This window comes from Dipteris shenzhenensis, chromosome 31 (assembly GCF_047967505.1).
Source record: "Dipteris shenzhenensis isolate YYH24624 ecotype China chromosome 31, Dip_SZ_1.0, whole genome shotgun sequence".
NCBI classification, from domain to species: Eukaryota; Viridiplantae; Streptophyta; class Polypodiopsida; order Gleicheniales; family Dipteridaceae; genus Dipteris; species Dipteris shenzhenensis.
In genome coordinates, this window is record NC_141626.1 from 5,001,170 (window position 1) to 5,025,826 (window position 24,657).

The following is a 24,657-nucleotide window of genomic DNA, read 5'->3' on the forward strand; positions in this document are numbered from 1 at the left end:
GCTTGGCCACACAGTTTCCTATAGCTGTCACTAGTGCCCAATTAACCACCTATCTGCTCAAAGCAGAAAAGGAAAAGCATATAGGAGCTTTCTCCACTGTCTAGGACTGCCATGACCAATAGTCTCTCATCCTATTGACAGCATACATCTTGCGACATCAACTTGATTCCCATAAGAGAACTCGCATCACAACATAGCAAACACTATGGTAGTCACACCTGTACGGTGTACCATCCCTCTCGGAGTTCCAAGGATAAGCATGGATTCCCCACCCCAGCCTACTTAGCAACGAGGTTGTACTCAAAATGTGCCATCTACCTAGCACCACTACCTGCATGTGACCCATCTCTTAAAGAAACCAAAGCATAATCTTTACTGAAAGTGACGCTCCCATTATCTGTCACTACCTGCACAACATTCTCATGCCCTATTTGCATGATAGCCTCCCATATATGACCCCGAATAAACGCACTGGTAACTGTGAGACCTGAGAGGGAGGCATCAATGGCTGTCAAAAACACAGTACCTTTGCAGCAAGACACTAAAACATTGTACACATCTTGCCTGCGTACATCTGACCATCCGTCACACAATATAGTGCACCCATACATCGTTTATGTTTTTGTGAATCCCTTGTGCATCACATTGCCTCGATTTATTGATCGAGAACATAGGTGAAATACAATGGGTTGATTCCATCTTTCGCACTGCACAAAGCATGGTAAAATTTGTGAAGAAGAAGCCTAAAGTTTTGAGCATATTTAGGGCCTATAGTAGTCTTGAGCTATTGCAGCCGGCAACCACCAATTTTGCATATATATTTATTGTGCCTGAGAGACTCCTGCGAGTACGCAAGGAGTTGGTACGCACTGTGTAATAGCAATTTATTCAAAAACGTTAAAATTTTGTTATGTACATACATGCAACTAAATAATCATTCAAAAGTGTGCCCTAGGAAGACTGCCCCAAGACATCCTACATGGGATGAGAGAGAGAGCCCTAAGGCAAGAGCTTTTATGTGTGCTGTCATGAGAGAGGAGTGGTGGGTAGAGGTTGAGGGTTTGATCAAAACTCCCAATCTGATCTACAGTCTTGCACATTACAAACATGGAGGGCAGCACTCTTGGCCTTTTATATGAGTACATGGAAAAGATTGGAGAGCCTGCAACCAGCCTATGATAAAATAAGGGCGGTAAAATCACAATTTAGCAAGTATTATCCCACTGGCAAAACACCCACAACAGAAACAAAACACAAGGGAGCTAGAATGCTCCTGCTCAAAGACACAATACACCAATTGGCCCACATCCCCACTGACGTCATCAGCACCCAACAGTGGATGTAGACCATAGTATAAAAGTATGCTCTCACACATACAAATCCACACACCCACACATACTTGAGCATCCAATTATACAAAGTCTTCGTACTGAGTTTCTGTCGGCACTCCAGAGGTGGAGGGCAAACTCAGCCATGACAAAGGCTAGCACTAAAGGAGAAGGCTAGCCAATAAAAACACAGCCCAAGAGCCCAAAACGCAACTTGTCTAGCATGTAGGAGCTCCGGAACAGCCTAGGATCCGGAACAGCCTAGGACTGCCACACTGCACAAACCAATTCGCCCTTGACTTGGCACACTCCAGGAGCACCTACTCAGCCCCAGAGCCAAGTCGCCCTACTACTAGACCAAGAAATCAGTAAAAAACATCTCCAAAAGAAATTCACCCAGCTTTCTGGCTCCCGGAACAGCAAAAATCCCCTATTGGTGATATCGCATCCCTTCCCTGGCACCAAAATCAGCAGGATTCAGCCCTGCATGCAATCCCATTGCCTCCTAGCACCTGGAACAGCCAGAATCCAGCCCCAAATGAAATCGCCTATGCAAAACCTGCTCCAAAGCTGCTTGCAAACCCCCAGAATCAACTCGCCCTGGCCAGATCCACCCTGGACCAGCCTTGAAACTGTAGAAAACAAATCGCTACTCTCTCTGGCAGCCTCTGATAGAAATGGAAGAGAAAGAGAGAGGGAGCAGAACGTTGAATATGCAATAGAATGAAGTAAAGCAATACAAAGAGGGGATAAGGTTTTGTCTAAGTGGCAAACCTTATCCTTCACTAACCGTAGTTAGTGAACTAACTCTGGTTAGGAAAAAAAACCTCTAAATGAGAGAAAAGTGCCCCTAACCCACTTATTGACTTTACATTGGTCACTGCCTAGAATTTATCAATAATTCTAACACCCCCCTGTAGTACCAATGTCATGTACAAGGAAATGATCAATCACCAAAAGGAGGTAAGTTCAAGGCCCTGCGAAATGCCTCAAACTTCTCACGTGGAAGTGCTTTGGTGAAGATATCTGCAACATTGTCATGTGTTTGACACATAGATCATCCTGATCTCTCCTGCACGCAACTTCTCTCTGGCATAGTGATAGTGAACCTCAATGTGCTTTGTGCGAGCATAAACACAGGAGTCTTTGCCACTGCTATAGCACTCTGACTATCAGTGAGAATTGGAGAAGGACCCTCCAATGAAAGATGAAGATCAGCAAGCAAACAACGCAACCAAACACATTCAACTGTCGTTGTGAAAGCTGCCCTGTACTCAGCTTCACATGAGGAAGTAGCCACAGTAGATTGCTTCTTGCTCAGCCAAGAAATGCAAGCTTTGCCCAAAAAGAAACAATTACCACTTGTGGACTGCCTAGTGTCATAGTCTCCAGCCCAATCTGAATCACTGAAAGCATGCATCTGCAAGTCACCCCCTCTGGGAAACATCAAGCCATAAGACTTTGTGCCCTGCAAGTAACGGAAGATGTGTTTTACAGCCTGCCAATGTGTTGTCTTTGGGCTGTGCATATACCTACTCACCTGAGATACTGCAAACTGAATATCGGGCCCTGTTTTGCATAGATATATGAGGCATCCAACCGCCTGACTGTAGAGTGTGGCATCTACAGATTCTCCTGCATCATACATTGTAAGCCTCAGCCCTGGCTCCATGGGAGTAGCTATAGGTTTGCAATCTTGCATCCCGAATCCATCCAAGAGTTTTTGAACATACTTGGATTGAGACATAATTGGATCCCCAGATAATAATGTAGCATGCCCAAATCTGACATGTCAAAAGTGGCTCTCAATTCAGCCTTGAAATCTGCAATTTTATCACCATTTGGCCCTGTGAGCAGTAGATCATCTACATAAAGAATGATGACCAAGATTTCCCCCCCATCCTTCTTGATGTAGAGGACGATTGCTGAAACCCTTTGCTGGACAGAAAGGCATCTATCTTTGCATACCAAGCACGGGGAGCTTGTTTCAGCCCATACAAAGCTTTATTCAGCTTGCATACCTTGCGTGCATCATCTGATACCGCGAAGCCTGGAGGTGGTTTCACATACACCTCTTCCAACAAGTCTCCATTTAAAAATGCTGTTTTTATGTCCAACTGATTCCAATCCAAATGTGCAGCCATGCCAATAACAGTTCTGATGGTTGTCATCCTGGATGTAGGAGCAAATGTCTCCTCATAATCAATGCCCTTTTTCTGAGCATATCCTTTGGCAACCAGCCTTGCTTTGTACCTGTCAATGGACCCATCGGGGTTCCGTTTGACCTTGAAAACCCATTTTGTACCGATGGCATGCTTACCTGGTGGCAAATCCACAACAATCCAAGTCTGATTTTTCTCTATGGACTGCAACTCACTGTGCATGGTGTTCATCCAATGCACATTATTCTTTGCTTCTTCAAAAGAGTCAAACTCCTCTTCATCAAGAAGAGTCCCTGCATAAGATGTCTCAATTGAAAGAGCCCCCCCTGCGTGCCTTACTGCACTACGAGTCCTGCCAGGCAATGGAGCCTCAAGCCTACTCTCCCTGAGAGTCTGAAGCAACCAATTCAGGACTGTTTTGGCTGCGTGTATCTCTTGAATCTCTTGCCTGACAACTTCATCCACACCTTGAGGTGGTACTAAATCAGCCGGTGGCTGAATCTAGACATGTGGATCTAGAGGAGGTTGCTGTAAATTCTGAGTTTCAGCGCGGGAACCAATGCTATAGGAAGCATCCCCTCAAATACATCATCTGAAGAAGCTGGAATCTGAAATTCAACATGTGTATGTGCTGAATTTTCAAAGAATATAACATCTCTACTAACAAAAAACTTGCGAGTAGCACGGTTGTAGAGACGATAGCCTTTGCTTTGTGAACTATATCCCACAAAAATGCATTTGAGTGCCTTATCTGAAACTTGTGTCTAAACTCCACAGGCAAGTGGGCATATGCAACACAACCACTGAAGGCTTTCTCCCATGCCATGCCTCATAGGGAGTGATTGTCTTCAAAGCCTTTGTAGGAGCTCGATTCAATATATAGTTGGCACACATGAGGCCTTCAAGCCAAAACCTGTGAGGCAACTTCTTACTTGTGAGCATGCATCTATCCATCTCCATGGCAATGCAATTCTTCCGCTCAGCTTTGCCATTCTATTGAGGTGTAAGCCTCACTGTAAGCTGATGAGTGATGCCTTTCTCCTTCAAAAATGTCTCAAATTCATGAGACATATACTCCCCCCCTCGATCTGTGCGAAGTGTCTGCACCTTGAGTCCTGTCTCATTCTCAACCATAGCCACAAAGTGCTTGAAATGCATAAACACTTCTGATTTTGCCTTGAGACCATAGACCCAAGTGTAGTTGGTGAAGTCATCTATGAATGTAACAAAATAGAGATAACCCCCAAAAGCAGGATAACCTCCCGAGCCTTGCCAAGCTCAGCTCCCTGCCCAAGCTCCTCTTGCAAATCGAGCTGCCCGACGTTCTACTACTCAGCCGTTTGTACAAACAACGCTCAACCCACGCTGTCATCGTCTATATAACAGTTCCTACCATTCCGTGTAGAGCACGCAGGTCTTCGTACGTGAAGGACTAATTGTCTGTACGACTGACGCAATCGTCCGTACACTTGCATCATCCCATTCGTACGTAGCCCCGTACAATGTACGGCTATTTGTCCGTACGACGCTCCAACCGTACAAAGTACGATCGTACTTACAAGCGCACATCTGATACATGTATCGTACGACACCGTACAATCTGTAGCTTTCGTACAACGCCAGAGAGAGCTCCAACCATATGTCTGTACGCTGCCTCCCGTACAACTGCTTTGGCATCGTCCATACAGCAGTGAGCTTAATCGTCTGTATTTCAGTACCAGATCAGCGTCGTACGCATCTGCCCGTAAAATCTGCATCAGCTTCAGCACCGTACAAATCTGCAGGTCCGTACAGGTGCCTGACAGCCTTTCGTACTGTTATGTACATGTCCCGTCCGTAGAGGCATCAGCGTTACAGGTTATTCGCGCATACAGTTATTTCTTTGTAGAGAAACTGTGGCTTTTGATTTATTTGGAGGCACATTGCAGATATTTGGACAAGGACTTTTTCATTTAGCACTGCAATTTTGCAAGTCTATTTGTCCTCTTTTGTATGCAATTTCCCACAAGAAATTGGGGCTTTTGCAATTGGATTGCAATTTTACAGTAGAAGAGCAATCTGGGAGCTTTGCAGGCTTTTTGGACTCAATTTGAGTCACATTTGAGCACTTGGGAATTTAGTACAGATATTTTACTCTGGTGCATTTTGAACCATTGTTTGACTATGGATTCAAGCAGGTGCATTTTGAGATTGTGGGTGTGCTCATTTGCACACATTGGCGATAGAATTTGGTTCTTTTGCATATCAATTGCAAATTGGGGCTTTCAGTCAATTCGCCCCTTTTTGAGTTGCAATTTCTTGCAAAATTTTGGGGCTTTTTGCTTTACACTGCAATTTTTTGCATTTTTGGGACTTTCAGGAAATTTGTCCTCTTTTGGATGCAATTTCCTTGAAGAAATTGGGGCTTTTGGCATTCTGATGCAATTTGGCAGTGTAAAAGCATTTTGGGACTGTTACAAGCAATTTTGGACTCATTTTGAGTGACACTGGAGAGCATTTGCAGGATAATTGAAGTGCATTTTGAGCCTTTGATAGGCTGTGACAGTATTTGTCACTGTGGGCATATTTTTCTTTCCAAATTTCACTTGTGCATTTTACATCCCAGGAAGGGATTTTACTTGGTCAATTTGCTGTATTTTTTGAAATTATCTGTTGAAAATGGCTCAGAACAACCCCAATAAGGTGTTCGGAGTTCTCACACAGGAGGATAAGTTGGATGGCACCAACTACTCCTAGTGGAGTTTCATGGTTCGCAATATCTTGGTTGGCAGACATCTTTGGGATTATGTAAGTGGAGATGAAGCAAGACCAGATACAACAACTACACCTGTCACTCCTACAAGTGGAGGCAAGGGTAGAGGTACAAATGCAGCAAAAGTAGTTGGAGCAGCCGCTCCAGGACCTCCCACAACAAAGCAGAAAAGATGGGACTCTAGAGATGCACAAGCTCTTTCAGTAATTTCTCTTTCTCTCAAGAGGTTCATTATACCTCATATTCGGTCATGCAAGACATCTATGGCAGCTTGGGAGATAGTAGAGAGTATGTTTGAAGCAAGAAATGATGCCAGGGTGTCCTTTCTGAAGCGAGAACTTTCCCATACGCATATGGAGGAGGGAGACTCATGAATTCTCACCTCACAAAGCTTCAAGACTTGAGGGAACAATTGCTGAATATTGATGAAGTCATTCCAGATTTAGAGATGATCACCACCACTCTGAACTCTCTTCCTGAGTCCTATCTCGGTTTTCACACCTCGCTGAATTTGTCATTGAGGGGGGGCAGCAATCCTCTCTCTTTTCACGAGTTGGTAAAACTTCTGTTACAAGAGGAGCAGACTCGCAGAAATATGGCAACCCGGGCTGGCGAGCATGCTATGCTCTCCAAGTTCAAGCCCAAGGGTAAAGGGCAGCAAAAGCCACATGCAAATCAGCCCACAAATCAGCATAAGGCTGATTCAGGACAGCCCTCTTATAAGGCAAAGGGTGAAACAAATAAGCAGAAAAAGAAGGGCATTTGTCATTATTGCAAGAAGCCAGGTCATTATATTGGAGAATGCAAGAAGCGCATAGCCAAAGAGAAGAAAAGGGATTCCGGTATGGCTGTGTCAGATGCATCAGCTCCACATTATCATGATGGGGGAGATGTTGTAGCCAACTTTGTGGAAGAGCACTATGCCTTTCTGTCTTGCACTTCAGATTTTTCAGTGGGTAGTTCAGATGCTACAGAAACTAATGATGATGATCCATATGCTTTTGATCCTTCAAAGGATGCATGCTCTCTTAGTGTCGATGAGACACTTCATACTTGGTATTTTGACAGTGGTGCTTCAAAGCACGTCACTTCCAAGAAGAGTTTGTTTGTATCTCTACATCCTCCACCCACCAAAAAGAAGGTGACTTGTGCGAATAATTCTTCTTATGCAGTGTGTGGAGTGGGAGACATTATTCACACATCCATTGATTGCACAGATTTCAGAATTTCAGATGTTCTCTATGTCCTAGGGATAAAGAAGAATTTGCTTTCAATGTCCTCACTCAATAGAGGAGGATTTCAGGTTGTTTTTGATGATGACAAGTATGCAGTCAGAGACAAAGAGAATGACTATGCTTTGATGTTGTCTGGCACTTTGTATCGGGGTCTTTTAAAGCTTGATCTATATGAAAAAAGATCCGATCTTGCATTATCAGTTAGCACTCCCACTGCTGCGATGCAGAATGTGGTGTTATGGCATGCCAAGTATGGGCACATGAGCTATGGCAGCTTAATGACACTTCAGAGGCATGATATGGTTGATGCATTGCCTCCTTTGGATTGATATCAAATGATAGAAATGGAAGAGAGAGCAAGAAATAAGAGAGAGAGAGAGAGCAGAACGTTGAATATACAATAGAATGAAGTAAAGCAATACAAAGAGGGGATAAGGTTTTGTCTAAGTGACAAACCTTATCCTTCACTAACCGTAGTTAGTGAACTAACTGTGGTTAGGAAAAAAAACCTCTAAATGAGGAAAAAGTGCCCCTAACCCACTTATTGACTTTACATTGGTCACTGCCTAGAATTTATCAATAATTCTACCTCATGCTTGGACCAAAGTGGGCGCAATCTTTCCTAAATGCTTTTTTGCTAGCAACTAACCTGGCCTAGCCCCAGTTTGCACCTAAATTGGGCTGTTTTTGGCCCCTTGATACAATTGCCTGATTTTAAGCTAAAAATAGCAAATGGATATTTACCAATCTTCTCGATCACTAGAAAACTACCCCAAGGCACAATTAATACATCAATACGTGCACAATTTGCCTCGGATCATGAGAAATAATCCCGAGCCTGACACACATACCAGGACTCCTGGATTCCCGTGCCACCAAGGTCCAAGGTATTCACGCGTAAATTCAATTACATTAGAATTCACGGCCTCGTGACACAGTCTCTCAACAAGCAACAATACTTGAGAGGAGAGTAGTAACTCTCCTTACGATTTTCCTTATATGTAAATTTTCAATTCACTCTCGAGTCTTGAGTCTTGATGCTTTACATTGGTCTTGACTCTTGACTCTTGTTTTTTGTCCATAGTTTGTTCCCTAAAGGATTGAGCAGATCAAGGTTGTGTGGAATAAGAGATTGAATTGGTTTCACAAACGAATTCATGCAGTAGCACATGTACCCATCATCATGGATTACTGCTCTCATATGGAGGATGATCTCTTGGCCTTCCAAAACCACATGGGAAGCTTTGGTCGAGAGACTGCAAAGCTTTAAGCTCAGCCTGCCTAATGGTGGGAGAAGTATGGGAATTGTGCTCCCACACTAATTATTCACTACCCATTGTGCTCCCACACTAATTATTCACTACCCATACACTAAAGTTTCAGCTACATGCAACAGTACAATGTGAGTTACAACTTACATTCTACTTAATTCTAATTTCTAACATAGTTTTTTCCATATGTTACCACCCGCATACTGCATACAGGTACAAAAGTATGATTGGAGTACGGATCAGCCCTTGGGACTCAATCATACGTGACCCTAATTTTACCCCCCAAAAATCGAGCAAAATATACATTGTATGCATTTAATCGATAGAGAACTACAAAACTTTCAACTTTAAACTTGTATTAATTGTAAAGTCAAGAAACTGATTAAAAAACGATTTCATAAAGGTCTGGGAACCCCGTTTTCCCCCCCCCCCCCCAAAAAAACCAAGTATGATTGGCTGTACACGCATACGGGATAATTATTTTATAGGCCTATGGTTCAACCAACCATACGCGTACGGACCCGACTATGATTTCTAATTATGTATGCAGAAACGCATTGCCATTTGAGTGCTCTCTCAGGATTGCACTTCCGGTCCATGTGAGACGAATTGGGCACTCTTCCGTACAAAGAAAAGAAATAGGTTGAGTACCTCTCACCTAGGGCGGATGGTATTTTGTCATTGCAACCTCCAGCTCCTTAATAGAAATGCCAAGAATCCGGAGCCTTCTCAGAGATCCCACATGATGCCTTACTTTATGAGGAGTTTACAGCATCAACCCGCACCACCCGCTCTCAAAGGCAAAGATCGAGGGGGGGGTCCATCGCTTCAACTTCAGCAAAGCCATAGGAGCAAGATCCTCTCTTATCTTCATCTCAGGCTAACACTCACGAGTCAGAGAAGACAAATGATGCCATGGATTCCGATGATGCTGAGGAGTGATTCTTGGGGCATGCATGATGCTACTACACTTGCACTAGGATTTTTGTTAGATTTTTGGATCCAATATGGATCATGATTTGTATTGGCTACATCATAGGCTATAGTACTTATTTTTAAAATTTTGTCATTGAACAAGTTACTCGTGGGAAGTATGCACACTACAAACCGAAGCTCTAATACCAATGTAACTTGCAACGATTAATGATCGTGTAATCGCAGTGAGACCTTTTTAAACCATTTTGCAAGGCATATGCATATCCACCACAAAGAGGAAAAGAGAGAGAGAGAGAGAGAGAGAGAGAGTTTTAGGGTTAGAGAGAACGTAGATGACACCAGATTGGGTCTCTGTACCCACTAAGGACCCCCTTTCCCAAATAGGGAAGTATTTGCTTTATACTTGGATAATTGTGAAAGAGCACGGAATGCAACTCCAAGGATGACCCTTCGACACTGAGAGCTGACCCACGAATACTTGAGAAACAACCCAATCTCAACCCCAATGCTACACACAACGTCGATGTAGACCAGTGAGCAAGGCTATTGAAGAGGCTTGTGCTATCCCCAAGCATGCAGCGGAGCTGCATGAGAGAGAGGACAAAAGGAAAACTGAGAGATATGGAGCTTGGGAAACTGTGTGAAACCTAACAGATGTGACACTAAAGAGAGCTAAAAAAATCTAACAAAAGAGCTAAAAACTAGAAAAGAAAGCTGCTGAAACGACGAGGAATGAGGGCAGCAAGCCCCCCTTTATATAGGGGGCAGGAGGGGGTTGGGTGGCTGGCCCAACCAGCCAAACAGTCGGCTGGTTGGCTGGCTGGTTGGCCCTCAAGACCACCCCTCAGGGCTGCCTAGGGGGCAGAAGGCAGCATATAAAAGCTGCCTTCCCCCAGCCCATTTCCTTTGCTGTGGAGCTGCCTCAGGGGGTCCTTTTGGGCTCCTATGTTGGCTGCTCCTGTCCTCTACTCTTGGTCTAGCCCTTGGAGGCCCTTCTGGGCTGCTATCCTAGGCTGAGACGTAGACCTAGCTAAACCCTAAGATAGAAACACTAACCCACTATTCTCCAGTGGGTACTAGTGAACATGGACTTGATTTCTGACCTGACCTAAGGCTGAGAGACTGACCAACATAGCTTGTGCCTGACTATCCCTAGACTAGGGCTCAGAATGGGGTCACGACATACGACAAAATCACCTACATTAGGGATCTACGTGCACTTGTCGACGTAGCCAATTGTCACCTTGCACCCAAGTGCAGGGGTGCATGTGATATTAGTTGAATATTTGCTTAATTGTGGTTATGAGAGTTTTTGCTCATTATTTATTGCCGCCCTTTTGTTGGTCTTAAGGCCAGTTTCATGGTTCCGCTTCCGGGACATCACCATCTTCTTTAAGGAGCCTATGGTTGTCTCTAGTGCACTGTAATTGAGTTACAGCAAAGAGAAGTCAGCAAGTATGTCACTCAGTGATGAAGATTGGGATATGGAAGAGGAGCCCACTCAAGATGGGCAAGATGAACAACCTATGAATGAGGGAGCTTCTCATGATGATCAGAATGCCAATGGACAAAAAGCTGCAAATACTTTTGATGTGAATGATTCACCACCTAAAGGGTCTAAGGAGAAGGAGGATGCAGAGGAGGCTGATGCATTGTTCAAGGCATAGTTGTTTATTGCACTGGGAGCACTAACACAGCTTACTCAAGAACCACGGTTTGCTGAGTTTGTGAATGCTCCTTTGAAGACTAAAGAGAAGAATAGACATTGACATTCAGGAAACTCCATGGTGTTCAGAGGCAGCCTTATGGTCCTATGCCATTGGATGGACGGCCATCACTTACACCAAATGCACAGGGTGCTCCATTGCAATAGTCTACTTATGGTCCTGGTGTTGATATGCATGGCCAAGGCAATAACTTTCCCTATCCAAATCAGGGACAGCAAGTCGTTCCCCATCTCACAGTGCATCCAGGATCTTTTGGTGGGGTGGTTCAGTGTTCCAGGCAACGGCTGGTCAAGCTGTGGATAATTTTGGAATGCCTGGAAAGTATATGCAAGGGTCTATGCTTGGGGATATGCAGCCCGGAATGCATAATGTAATGTATGGAAATATTGGCATGCAGCCAAGGTTGCAAAGTGTGATGCATAGCAATTTGGGAGCTCCTATAGGTATGTTTGGTATGCAAGGAGCAGGGGCTCGTATGGCAAACCCTCCTATGGGTAGTTGCAATGTCAGTCAAGCTAGGGCCACCTATTTATGATAATCTGACACCCAAAGGCAAGGCAAAAGACTTTAAGGAAAGTGGGGCCGTAATGAAGTTTGAGACCTTTAATGGGACATAAGATAGGCTGAAAGCTGACTTTTGTTCAACAGTTTGTATGCAACCTTTTCAGCAAGTAACTTCATTGAGTCTTCTAAAATGCGCAAGGCAGCCACCTTTCTGGAAGGGAATGCATTTACAGTGGTGGCCTAATCTGTTACTTCATAACAAAGCACCGTCTAGTTGGCTTCAATTTAAACAGATATTCTCTGTTGCTTGGCTGACTACTACATTCAAGGTGGATGTAATGACAGCTTGGCATAAGTTGGATGCAGCCAATTGCCACAATCTTGAAGAGTTTAATAATAAGTTCTAGGAGGCTTTGCTATCTATTAGCTCTTATCAGCATGTGCCTCTATCGGAGCAGATTGAGAAGTATTGTTGTGGGCTCCCAAAGAAATTAAAGATTACTGCACTGAGACTAGAGTAACCAACATGTCACAGTTCATTGAAGATGCAACTACAGGTGATGCATTGTTGCTCGGGAAGACTAGTAGTTACAAGAGCAGTAACAATGATAATTTAAAGAAAGCAAGAAAGCCAAGAAATGTTTCTAAGGCTCCTTTCAATAGAGGGAAGAAGTGTGATAGAGCAAGCTCTAACTGGCTGTCACATAAAGAAAAAAGGATGCCAACAAGTGAGTGCTTTCATAGGAAAGAAGAGGGACATGTAGCACAAGAATGCCCAAAGCACAAATTAAAGGGGAAAGCTGATGATAGGGATGAACAGAAAGGCAAGAAGCCTAAGCCAACTGCAGGATTGATGCCTAATGTTATTGGTGAGCAGCCAAATGGAGATGCTACAGAGTTTTGCAAAACAAGGGGCAAGGTGAGAGATCAGATGTCTTTGATCTTCTTTGACCCACGGACCCGAGCAAATTTATTTCTCCTGAGTTAGCAGCCAAGTTGGAAATCCTGCAGAAGAAATAGGACCCATGAGGGAGGCAGGCGTGGCTTGTCCTAGGTTCTGTACACCTGTTACCTATATCATTGGGAAGCTTCGTTTGAATTTTGTGGACAGTGAGAACTTCTATGTCCTGCCACTTGAGGGCTATGATGTCTTGTTGAGAATGCCATGGTATCACAAGGTTCGATCTATACTGATACGTACAATCGAAAGATCACTTTGGTGCATAAAGGAAAGACTCATGTTTTGCATTTCAAACTTAAGGGAGAGTCGGTCCCTGTTGTATCTGCTTCTACTCAGTCCCTGTTGTATCTGCTTCTACTATTTGCTTTCTACGTACTTGTTTTTGCAAAGGACATTATCTCTGATGATCTACAGTTTGTTTTCTCTAAGCGGACAGATTTCCTTAGTCAATTTTGGGACTTTTTTTGACTCTTTACTAGGGAAAATTCCACCTAAAAGGCGTGAGGATCATGGCATTATGTAGTGCCAGGTAGTAGTACACCGAACAAGCCACCATATAGAGTCAGTGCAGCCCAACAAGAAGACATCATGAGCCAAGTGAAGGATATCAGTTGGAGGGATCACCCATTTTCAGCTGTATGGTTCTTAAGAGTGGGTATCACCAGATACAAATTCGGCCAGAGGATGTGTCTGAGACAGCTTTCAGGATCACCTTTGGGCTTGTATGATTTCTTGGTCATGCCATTTGGACTCACGAATGCTCCTACCACTTTTAACCGAATGATGGATAGAGGAGTACAGATCTTTTGTGAGCACTTTCTTTGATGATATGGTAGTGTACTCAAAGGATGAGGCAGAGCATAAGAAGCATTTTGCATTAATGTTTGCAGAACTCATGCAACATAGGTTGGTCATAAATGCAAAGAAGAGTGAGCTCTTTATGCCTGAGATCCACTTTTTGGGACACATTGTCTCCAAGGATGGAGTGCGTATGGATCCTGCTAAGGTAGAATTAGCCACAATAGGAAAATCATGCTTTACGAGGGATTCGCTGGTTGTACAGTCTGTCCCCCTGGTTGTTAGCCCCAATGAGCTGGGTTCTTTGAAAACAGGCTGGTTACTTCCAGTTTTCTTCCTTACGTTCCCATGATCAGCACCTTGTTGGCAGCTGATTTGTACGGTTGGTTTTGCAAGCATTAATAAAAAGTTCTTTTCTAAGGAAAAAAAATGCCCTATATAGCAGTAACTCCATAAGCTATTAGAAAGAATATTTTGGAGTAAAATTCGTTAAAATACTGCAATACCGTCATTACACTAGGATATATCCAAGCTCAAGTTATCTGTTGTGGCATATGCACCCTCAAAATACATTTTCTGGAAGATCTCGAGAAAGAATATCTTGGAGTAAAATGCATTAAAATACAGCGATGCCTTCATTACACTAAGATACAAGTATATGCACCATCAAAATTATATCCACAAAGCTTTCTGAAAGAACTTAAGTTCTTCAGGCTGGATATGCAGGATCAGATCAAGAAAATCCCAACACACTCTGTAAGATGGATTGAGAAAAGATTGAACCAAAATTAGAAAGGCAGAGGCTGGTAACATAAGTGGAGCCATCTCTAAATCAACTAACACACATTTGGGAAAAGCCTATAGATCCCTGAAATACATCGAATATAATGAGGGTAATCTGCTAGCTCAATGGAAAGCCGAACAACAAGAGAAAAGAACAAAAGGAAGACAGGAGCTAAAAAAGGTACAAAGATTTTATAGTCAACTGGACATCGATACTTGGGTATAAGAATAAGTTGGGCATGGATCCCCAAAAGATGCTTTTAAAAAGGTGAGATCCCCCCTGTCCAAACAACACTTGCAATTGTTGATAGACCATCCAATATACTTATACAAAGATGGGCAGAAGATTAAGTTGAGCATGGATCCCCAAAAGATGCACTAAGAAAGCTGAGATCCCCCGTCTGAACAAAACTCGACTCTTCCAGTAAAGCATTCAAAAACACCACACAATCTTACCTCATGATCCATCTGAATCTCGGCATCTTCAAGAGTCTGCTCTGGATCATTAATGAGACCATTTTTTGTCTTTCCGAAATAATCCCATATACGTATCTGCCATTTAAACCATTTTGTAGGTCACTAGTTCCTATATATACCTTTGTAAGACTAGAATATATCCAATCGTACAAATTTAGATTTTGTGTTGTTCTAAAGTACACAAGATCCCATAATGGCTACCCCTATTTGATATAACAGCTTAAGTCACTGCCCCCATAAGTATGCAATTGTCACTTGGGGGGAAATCCCGCCTTGGTGATTGAATATAAATGTGAATATCAGAATGCTAAGTTTCCTCAGTTCTCAGAAGCTGATGGACTTGACTGAAACATGATGGCCTTAGCGGTTGATGAGTTCAGAACTGTTTTCATTCACCCATACCTCTTGTGTATATACTCGATTCAGGTTGCAACATCAAAAGACCCATCATATAAAATACCGACTTTCAGAAATCAAGACCCATGAACTAAAATACCCACATTCATAAGCCTGTATCCATGACCAGATTGAGGGTATAACAAAAATGCTTACCTGTTCCGAGCCCAAATTGAAAAGTTCACGAGCCCTTTGATAGAGTTCTCCTACAGTGTCCTGCAAAATTCCCAGTAGCTTGTTCAATGATTCCAGTCGTGGTGCATACCTATGTTTCTTCTCACACCATATATTGAAAAGTGTAAGCCAGTAGCAATTCCTTTCTCCTGTTTAACCATTATATCTTTTATAAATTCTACTTATGGAACCTCTCATTTGAAGCATGGGCTGTGTCTGGCTACAAATGCTCACCTGCAGTAAGATATGAGGCATAATTCCTAACCATGAGTCCTAACAAATGCATCATGATGCAGAAATTGTGAGCCAAAGGGCTGAGACGACATGAACCCCACTCCTCTCACATCATGGTAACTGGCACGGTGAAAGAAGACACATCAGCATGCCCAACGGAAGATGCATTCCTAGGCCAACCAAGAATAGGCGGCTCTGTCAGAAAGCTACAAAACTAGATGGTCACCTCATGTCTGTTGAAATCACCTAGAGGTGTAGAGAATGTGCCATCAAGGCCAGTATAAACCCCATATTATGGAATAAACTGCTCCATCTGAAATATCATGGAGGGCTGAAAATTAGACAAGCGTCTAGCATCTGCCATAAAACCTCCTCATGGTACCTAGCTGTGCCCAAGGGCCCATGCTGGGCCACAAGCTGCTTCCTTTTGTACATACATTCATAAGACTAGAATATATTCAATCTTACAAATTAAATTTGTTTATTGAACAAGCGAGAGAACAAAGGAAAGAAGGCAGTTTGTAGACTTAAAACAAAATTATGAGTAAATAAGCAAAATTATGAGTAAATAAGAAAAATAAGAATAAAGATAACTTAGTAAGCAAGGCAACGCTTATGTTCTCATCAGTACCCAAGCATAAGCTGCCATATAGTTGCCTTTAACCTCAAGTGCAATGGCAACTATCAAATGTTGCACATGTGGAAGCGTAAAACTTGAAACAGCACGGCCGACACAAGGTCAGTCAACCGACCCAGATCAGGTCGGTTGTCAGGTCGACTTACCCGACCTTGGTCAATCGACTGACCCGACTAGGGTTAGCCAACCTTGGTGGCTTGGTTGGCCCTAAACAGCTGGCCCCAAGTCCTAAACAGCGCCAAATGCAACCTCAAACAGGCCTCAAACTCAAAGAAATATACTCCTGTCCAGGGCCGGCACACTCACATAGAAGCCCTCACTCACAAGATGCCCTAAATTCTAAAACCCTCTCTGCAGCTGCATTATGTTTTGAGGATCTAGGCTGTTAGGTGCTCCCTCCGACGTGATCCAGTATTTAGGAGGGTGCATGGTAGCATCTTCATCAGCTTTCTCCTTCAGTCCAGGTGCGCACTATGGCCACCACAAACAATAAAGTGATGTCCTTAGCTTTGATTTCCCATACCACTTCCAAGTAACAAACGGTGAGCTTTAGAACAAACCATATCCCCTAGTGAACACATCACATCTAGGTCACTTATAGGAGCTGCAATCAGCTCACTCTCCCGCCACAAGCCCTCTCAAGTGGGGGGACCCATTACTCGGTGCTATAAATCAAGTATAATCTTAGTATCCTAAGCAAGGGCTACTGTCGGATCATCAAACTTGTCATTAGTCTCGTCCTTGTCTTTTGATTTGCCCTTGTGCTTCGGCTGGTAATCTTTGGCCGCTGACCTCTCTTCCCACAATCATAGCACCGGCTCCGTCCTTTCTTATGCACTGTCGAAAGTGCTTGATCAACACCCGTAGTTACCCGTAGCTTGCCCTAAGACTCTTGAATTGATTCCTCCTCCAAGAGTAGCGAGCAAAGGTCATAAAAATCCAACTCATTGAGTACTCATGACTTGACACCACAGTGCTCGAGAAACCATATCGTACTCGAGGGGAATCTTCGTGGGGATAAGGGCAGCTAATTGAGGAAAGGATAAGGGAGCTAGTCATGCATGAGCTTGGCCTTCATTAAGTTGCATCAAGCTACCTGTAGGAAATTCAAGACAGTAGAGCTGACCCTCCAAAGTGACAACCCGCATAGAGGAATCCCCAACATAAAGATCCTCCAGCTTAGACCACACTTCAAAGACATTAGTCACACTTTGTACTACCGGGGAGACCTCCTTCCTAATGATGCCAAGTGTGCCTTGGAGTCACAATTCTCCCAATCCTGTAGTTTCTCAAGGAAAGCTTCCTCCCGATCAGTTTCCAAAAGATCAAGTTCTTCGAATGTTTGGGCTTCCACTCGTACCCCCAAACGATCTCCAAAGGCCCTTGTGAATGAACCAAACCTTCATATTCAGCTTCCAATGAGCATAATTTGTCCTATTCCGTTTGTCCTCCTTGTTCACACACGGGGGTCCCATGGTCCCACTCCAAGCACTCCCACAATTAATATTAAGAGTCAAATGAGCAGCTGTTTTGAAAGGGAGGGTGGGGAGGGAAAGAAGAAGAGGTAGGGAAAGGAGGAAAGGCTTCCCCTCTTCCTATCCACGCCTTACTTCAGCCTCTCTTAGGCACAACTTCAGCCCCAAGCTTGCTTGATCTCCTCTTGCAGTCCTGAAAAGTCAACCTCTTCCAGCAGCTAACTCTGTCAGCCCCAATTGGATAGGCTTCCCCTCTTCCTATCCACGCCTTACTTCAGCCTCTCTTAGGCACAACTTCAGCCCCAAGCTTCCTTGATCTCCTCTTGCAATCCCAAATAGTCAACCTCTTCTAGCGGCTAACTCTGTCAACCCCAATTAGATCTTTACACGATCTAGTTCAAGAGACAGGCAATGGTTTCATCCATGCGCAATGTAGTTAGGATGGGTGGGATATGGGTCGAAACAATATCCCCACATCAACTTGAAATGACTTCGATTTGGCGCCACTCCTGCAACATGCATACAAACCCAAAATTGCTCTAACCCACTTCCAACAATAGCAAATAACCTTGATCTAGACACCTGCAGAAGTCGATACTATGTCAAACATTGCGCATGCAAAAGGGTAAAACTCGAGACAGCAAGAGAGAAGAAAAGTGCGACTGAGAAGTGAGGCAAGGAGCTCTGGTTTACAGCATGGAAACTGTGTACAGCAAAATGAGGCAAGGAGCTCCGGTTTACAGCATGGAAACTTTGTGTGTGTGTGTGTGTGTGTGTGTGTGTGTGTGTGTGTTTGTGTGTGTGGGGGTGGGTGTGGGTGTGGGTGTGGGTGGGTGGGTGTAGGCTCACAGAAGCAAAATGATGCAAAGAGTGAAGCAAGGAGTGGAAGCCGTCACATCAACTAGAACGAAAATGAAAGTACAAAGTACTATAAAAGAGAACCCTAGTACCTAGTGTCCTAGTGGTACCACTAGTACTATGTGTCATAAGACACTAAAAGTACTAGGTGACCTAAGTGCCAATAACTAATGCTACATAGCATATACCACGGCCCAGAGCGCATCAATATGACCGGGAGAAGATGGCCTACAAACCCCCCCCCATGGTATGAGCTGAAGTAGAATACCTAGTATTTTATGGTCATGGTGGCAATGTTCATCCGAAAGGATATAGCCACCTACGAATGTACAAGGTATGCTAGATCATGTAACAAACGGAACCAAGTGTAAAGCCTGTCGCTATGTTGTCCTCTGTGGGAAGGTAGGACAACTCTATGTCTCCTGCTGACAACCGCTCTCGAACATAATGATAGTGAACTTCAATGTGCTTGGTACGCGCATGAAACACTGGATCAAGAAGACTCTCTTCACTGCCTACCAGTGCTGTGAACTGGGCATGTGCATGAACCTGCTGAGCTGGGATACTGCATACTGTGAGTCAAGTCTGGTGTGGCATAAGTAAATGAGACATCCAACAGCATGCTGATATCACATGGTGGGCCCCCATCATGAACTGAAAATTTGAAGCCAGGATCCACTGGAGTAGAGATTGGCTTGCAATCCTCAAACTGAAAACGATCAAGGAGCTGTCCAATATACTTAATATACTTGGACAATGACATCATAATATCCCCCTCAACATGAGCAAACCAAATGCCCAAATAATAGTGCAGCTGTCCCATGTCTGACATTTCAAAAGCTTGCTGCAAATCAGCCTTGAAAGCTGCAATATGCTGAGTATCAGGGCCCGTGATCAGCATGTCATCCACATATAAAATCAAATCCACTCCCACGGACATAAAGAGTGGGCTCTGTGGGGCTATTCTGAAAACCAAGGGACAGTAAGTGTGCATGAATTTTAGCATACCATGCCCTGGGTGCCTGCTTCAAACCATAAAGGGCTTTTCTCAACCGGCATAGCTTGCTTTCAAAGCCAACAACCTCAAAGCCAAGAGGTTGTGTCACATAAACTTCTTCCTATAGATACCTAGATGAATCCAGAAACATTCCCAAACTCATCCTCTAAAAACACAACATAGTGCAGTTTCAATCTCACGAGAGTCACTCATAAGATTGAAAACCATAAACTCCATCACGCATAGCAAGGACTAGCTACTATGACATCCCCACTAACGTCATCAACGCCCAACAGTGGGTGTAGACCATAGTATAGAAGTATGCTCTCACACATACAAATCCACACATCCACACATACTTAAGCATCCATTTATACAAAGTCTTTGTACTGACTTTCTGTCAGCACTCCGGAGGTGAAGGGCAAACTCAGCCATGACCAAGGCTAGCACTAAAGGAGAAGGCTAATCAAAAAGTAGTCCAAATCTCTTCATTCAAGCTACAACTGCTTGTGACGTCTAAACGATTTCATTTTAGTCTCTCCCAAATGAGCATCTAAATCTAAATCTAGCTGATAGGGCAACGTACCATTTAAGATAGAAAGAATTATCGCAGTACCAGCAGGCTGCAACTTGGACGAAAACTTCACAAGATGAAATTTGCGTGTCCGCTAATACGACAGAAGCATATACCTAGATGAATCTAGGAACATTCCCAAACTCATCCTCTAAAAACACAACATAGTGCAATTTCAATCTCACGAGAGTCACTCATAAGATTGAAAACCATAAACTCCATCACGCATAGCAAAGACTAGCTACTATGACATCCCCACTGACGTCATCAACGCCGAACAGTGGGTGTAGACCATAGTATAAAAGTATGCTCACACATACAAATCTACACACCCACACATACTTGAGCATCCATTTATACAAAGTCTTCGTATTGAGTTTCTGTCGGCACTCTGGAGGTGAAGGGCAAACTCACCCATGACGAAGGCTAGCACTAAAGGAGAAGGCTAATCAAAAAGTAGTCCAAATCTCTTCACTCAAGCTACAACTGCTCGTGAAGTCTAAACAATTTCATTTTAGTCTCTCCCAAACGAGCATCTAAATCTAAATCTAGCTGATAGGGCAACGCACCATTCAAGATAGAAAGAATTATCGCAATACCAGCAGGCCGCAACTTGGACGAAAACTTCACAAGGTGAAATTTACATGTCCGCTAATACGGCAGAAGCATATACCTAGATGAATCCAGGAACATTCCCAAACTCATCCTCTAAAAACACAACATAGTACAGTTTCAATCTCACGAGAGTCACTCATAAGATTAAAAACCATAAACTCCATCATGCATAGCAGGGACTTCTCCCTGCAGATCCCCATGAAGAAAGACAATCTTGATGTCAAGCTGATGCACTTGCCAATGGTAATGGGCTGCAATGGCAATGACACATCTGATAGTAGTAATCCTGAAAGTGGGAGCCAAGGTCTCCTCAAAGTCAATGCCTTGTTGTGGGGCATACCCTTTTGCAACAAGACGTGCTTTGTGTCGATCTATGCTGCCATCAGATTTTCCTTTTTAATTTGTAAACCCTCCGGGTACCAATGGCATGCTTGCCAGGAGGTAGATCTACTAATTCCCATGTGTCATTTTTTGCAATAGATTGTAGCTCAGCTCTCATTGCATCCATCCACTCTTTGCTGTCAAAAGCAACTTTATGGCACAAAGGCTCTTCATTGCAAGCTATAGCAAGGAGTGCAAACTCAAGAAAGTGACCATGCATCTATCTATTCCCTGATCTTGTCCAGGCAGCAAGAGGTTGATCTTGTTTGCTGTCCCTCAATGTGTCAAGAAGCCATCTGGGAACTTGCCTTTGTTGTCTATTGACAGCTCTTTCTTCAATCACTACATCATGAATATTGGGATCATTTTGTGCTGAAAGAGGAACCTACAAATCAGCATGGGGTGCTGGCTGATCATTGCTTGTTGGAGGGCCTGAAGGAGGCTCATGTTGCTGGTCAAAGTCCCCCTCTGAGGGAAGAAGAGGTAACCAAGAGTCAAAGGCATCAAACATGTCAACTTCTGGCTTAGCTTTGCAGTCCACAAGAGGAGAAGCTGAATGTTTAGCAAAGATTACATCTCTATTGACAATAATCTTCCCAGTATTTGGTTGGTACAACCGATACCCTCTGCTCTCCTGGCTGTAACCAATAAATATGCATTTGATTGCCTTATCATCAAACTTATGTCTCAGCTAAGATGGTACATGGACATATGCAAGAGACCCAAAAACTCTCATGTGTGAAAGTGAAGGCTTCCTGCCTTTCCATGCTTCATAAGGTGTAACAGTCCTCAATGCCCTTGTAGGTGATCTATTCAGCACATAGTTGGCACACTTCACTGCATCAAGCCAAAATTTATTGGATAAGGACTTGGCCTTCAGCATGCATCTGGCCATCTCCATAGTGGACCTGTTCTTTCTTTCAAGAATAGGATTATGCTGAGGAGTGTAAGAAGTAGTGCAAGAGTGAACAATGCCCCGTGAAGCCAACAATACATCAAACTCCTTTGACATATACTCTCCCCCCCTATCTGTGAGAGTGACAAGCTTGCATCCTGATTCATTCTCAACCATATTCAGCCACCTCTGAAAAGCATGAGTACACTTCAGATTTGGCTTTTAAAGCATATACCCAGCAATATCTTGTGAAGTCATCAATTAGAGTCATTAAATATTTGTACCCTCCAATGGCATTTGTCCTCATTGGACCACAAACATCACTGTGCACTAGCTGCAATTTCCTTTGTGAGAATTTTGGACAATCCTTTTGAAAAGGAAACCAATGCATCTTACCCAAAGACAACCCTCACACACTTGAGATGACCCATTCTCTCATGCCAAAGATGAGTTTCAACAAGCTGTGAATCTGAAATAGCAAATGCTTCAATAGAAAGTGCAGCTGAGTGATAATCAAGGTGATAAAGCCCCTTTTTCAAAGTGCCACTGAGAACTATGGCATTGTCATCACAAAGATCATATACTAAGCATTTGTATCCATCAAATATCACTCTGAAACCTGAAGTGGCAATGGCTGAAATTGAAATCAACTTGACTTCAATTCCAGGCATAAAAACAACATTTGTCAGAGTGACAGGATGGCTTGAAATGGATGTGAGCTGCACATCTCCAATTCCTTTTACAGCATAGGAAGCATTATTAGCACATGTGACAGTCCTCCCTCGAGGTGCATTAGCTAAGGAATGAAACAACTATCTGCAAGAGGTGACGTGCTTGGAAGCACCACTATCAAAATACCAAGACTGAGAAATATTAGCAGTAAGAATGCATCAACTTTGGAGAGATCAAAGGAGCAAAGGACAGCCCATGCCCAATCATCCTAGAGAGCATGTGCATGTGAGGCATCTACTGGCTCATGGGATTCAATTGCATGTGAGGCATTTACTGTCAATCCTGCTTTCTTCTTCTCCGAAGCAATGCGCTTCCTGCATTCTGAAATTTCATGCCCTGGCTTGCGACAATAGTTGCATCTTTTCTTCTTTAACTTATCTGCTGTATTTTGAGATACATTGGAGGAATTGCCACTGTTAGGCGCACATTTAGGCTTGCCCATAGGCTTGGAAGCCTTGCCTTTTCCTGTCTGCTGTGAAGCAAATGCATGATCCAGAATAGTAGCTTGCCTATTAGCACGACTTTGCTCTTCCTGCAAAAGCAAAGTGACTAACTGATCAAAGTAGTAGTGCTCTGGATTACCCATGGCCACTAGTCGAAGGGTTGTAGCAAACCCTTGATATGTATCTGGCAACCCATTCAATGTGGTACTGACAAGCTGAGAATTTGGCACCATCTCATCAATATTGGCAAGTTGTCCCATGAGGTCCTTGACCTTTGTTCAGTATGCATCCATAGAGTCACCTTCATTCATGCTGACTTCCTGCAATTGCCTTCTTAAATATGCAACATGTGCCTCATTGTGAATCTGATAAAGAGAAGCCAATTTATCCCAAGCATCCTTTGCTGACCTGCACGACCGGATGTGTGGAATAATGATTCTCTTGCATGATAAAACAATACAAGAATGTGCATTTGCGTCTCTTGCATCCCATCTTGTTTGTTCCTGAGTTGGAGGACTAGCAAGAGGAGTGCTAGAGGACAAAGCATCAAGAGGAGTCCCCTCTGCATAGGGACCAGCATTAGGGGCATCCACTGTAGCATTGGCTGGCCTCATGCAATCCCGGAAACAATGTTCCAAAAATGTCTTGCAACAAGAATATGTTTCATGAGATAAGACCACATCGGATAGTTGGTGCCATCCAACTTATCATCTTCACGAAGAATGCCAAATAAATCATGATTGTTGCCAGCCATTGCAAATGGAACAAGTCAAAAATGCACTGATAAAGTGACCCAAAAGATAGCCTCAAGGCTTGCAACTGTAAAAAAATAGGACTTGCTGTCCAAATCTGCAAAAGCCCCAAATTAAGCTGTAATTTGCAAATGTGATCAAATGGCCTGCAATTTCTTGCCAATTTCACTACAAATCTGAAAGTATCGTGCAATCTGCCTGCAAAATCGTAGCTCAAATGCAAAAGCCCCAAATGTCACCAAAAATTGCAAATCTACTGCAATGCAATGTCTGTTCCCAAATTCGAAGCCAAACAATGGCTGATCCACAACTTAGCCTGCAAATGACAAACACCGAACACCTTCAGCCTGCAAAAAAATCTGCAAGTACAAAATCTGTACAGTGTATAGATGGTACGGACGCAAAACTGTGCGGATATCGAAATGCGAACCTATACGGACAGTACGAAAAGCCGTACGACTGTGCGGACAATACGAAATTTGACACAATACTTACAGTGCGGAATCTGGCGCAGTTCAAAAATTTGACGATTGTACGGACCACAATATGAAAACCTGTGC

General features: G+C 43.5%; 1 protein-coding gene across 4 annotated transcripts in view; it reads right to left on the bottom strand.

The window, feature by feature from the left end:
- Positions 1-24,657, bottom strand: part of LOC147880937 (ubiquitin carboxyl-terminal hydrolase 9-like) — a 75,675-nt gene that overhangs the window by 36,169 nt on the left and 14,849 nt on the right. For all 4 annotated transcript variants that reach the window (XM_087370217.1, XM_087370218.1, XM_087370214.1 and 1 more), the window contains 2 exons: positions 15,487-15,546; positions 14,914-15,009 (listed from right to left, as the gene is read on the bottom strand). In XM_087370217.1, coding sequence (XP_087226343.1) covers positions 14,914-15,009; positions 15,487-15,546 — 156 coding nt within the window. The remainder of the gene's footprint in view (positions 1-14,913; positions 15,010-15,486; positions 15,547-24,657) is intronic.